Source organism: Teleopsis dalmanni, chromosome 2 (genome assembly GCF_002237135.1).
Source record: "Teleopsis dalmanni isolate 2A chromosome 2, ASM223713v2, whole genome shotgun sequence".
Lineage (NCBI taxonomy): Eukaryota > Metazoa > Arthropoda > Insecta > Diptera > Diopsidae > Teleopsis > Teleopsis dalmanni.
Genome location: NC_051847.1, coordinates 244,399,506 through 244,401,170, shown reverse-complemented (window position 1 = coordinate 244,401,170; position 1,665 = coordinate 244,399,506). Strand labels below are relative to the sequence as shown.

Sequence of the window (1,665 nt, the reverse complement as noted above, 5' to 3'; positions counted from 1 at the left end):
CTTACCATTAACTTGCTTCTGAGTAAATGCCGTTGATTCAATAACTCCACATTCTTTAAGGTCAGAATAACATTTAGGAAGGAACTGCGGATAATCCTTTGATAGCTTCATAAATATTTCATGTTTCCTACATAAATCAATGGAGTGAAATCGAGCTGAAGGTCGATCATATAGTACTGTTATATCTCTGTGAAAGAATTTAAATGTATTAAAACTAATGAAACCAGAACATTGGCAAAAATCTTTGATTTATGAACAAATACAACATATGATTTCTGTAATGAATGTGCATAGTTAATAAACCGATTTACCTAATGTTCCAATTTTTCTGTAAATCGCACTTCATAGCCTTTGTTACACAAATGTTAGCATTCGCTTTTTGACCACAAAATCTTTCAATCCGCTTTGCTATCCCACACAAAAAACTTTTTTCACCAGCTGACAATCCTAATATAGTATAAGTGTAATTATGCCAATCGATGACTAACTTGGAACGTGTAACAGCAGAATATATATAACAAACTAACAACGCAGGCACGCACGGAGGATTCTGCACAAGTAAGAAATCTGGGCGTCTGATAGACATTAATGCAATTAATAAACTTATAGTTTGCCAAATTGCTTTAAAAAATAGTTTCAAAATTGGTATTAGATTCGTTATTGGGACTGGCGAAAGTTCATGTATTTTACATTTCGGATATCCTCTTCTAATAGCATATAGAGGGTTTGTTTCAACATAACCGATAACATCAACATTAAAATTTTCCTCTAATAAACTTAAACAATGATACTCCATTCTAGGGCTCCGACCAATATCACCTAAAACTACAACGGCAGCATTGCCTCGACACTGCGTACTTGCCATAATACCGGAATTTAAAACTTCACACCCGCAGTATGATTAGGAAACTGAAATGGTCATGCAAACAAAATAATTTCGATTAACTTTTAGATAGCAACGTTACTACAACAAAGAATACCTTACAAGAACGGCAACTCCATTGCAAACTAGTAGTGCCAAAAATGTAATTATCCGTTACTTTGTATTCGTTACTCAAAAAATACCTGAGTAACGAATACAAACTTTTTATTGTATTCGTTACTTTTAAGCGTTTTACCAATGAGTAGTATTTGTTATAACTACTCTTTCGAGTACTTGGTAACGATTACTTTTAAGTAATGTTTTTGCGGTATAATAATAACTACTTTATTTTGAACAAAATTTTTGTTCGCTATCAAATTCATTAAAAATGTTCAAAAATATTAATATAAAAAAATGAAATTTGGATTCATTTGAAACTAGTAGGAGATGATAAGCTAAACGCAAACTATGCGGATCAAACAATTCATTTATATAATTATTTTAATTTATTAAATCTATAGTTTATTATAATTAATATATATGCTTTTAAAAATTCCTTTTATTGCCGAAAAAAAGCATTTAAGCTTCAGTAACGGAAGCACAGTAACGAAAATGCGGTAACGAAAGCGGATTAACGAATACTGAGTAACGAATACATACTCGAAAAGTAACGGGTAGTTACAAACACGTAAAAGTAACGAAGTTTGGCACCACTATTGCAAATTAAAATTGTGTTGTCGAAAAACAATAACAATAAAATGTTTTAATAATGCATTTACTCTGGCCTCAAATGGCTCATATCA

General features: G+C 31.4%; 1 protein-coding gene across 1 annotated transcript in view; it reads right to left on the bottom strand.

The window, feature by feature from the left end:
* Positions 1-1,027, bottom strand: part of LOC119677232 (chitobiosyldiphosphodolichol beta-mannosyltransferase-like) — a 2,896-nt gene extending 1,869 nt beyond the window's left edge. The window contains exons 1-3 of the mRNA XM_038088503.1: positions 981-1,027; positions 312-909; positions 6-187 (exon numbers count right to left, since the gene is read on the bottom strand). Coding sequence (XP_037944431.1) covers positions 6-187; positions 312-865 — 736 coding nt within the window. The 5' untranslated portion in view covers positions 866-909; positions 981-1,027. The remainder of the gene's footprint in view (positions 1-5; positions 188-311; positions 910-980) is intronic.
* Positions 1,028-1,665: the final 638 nt, after the last annotated feature.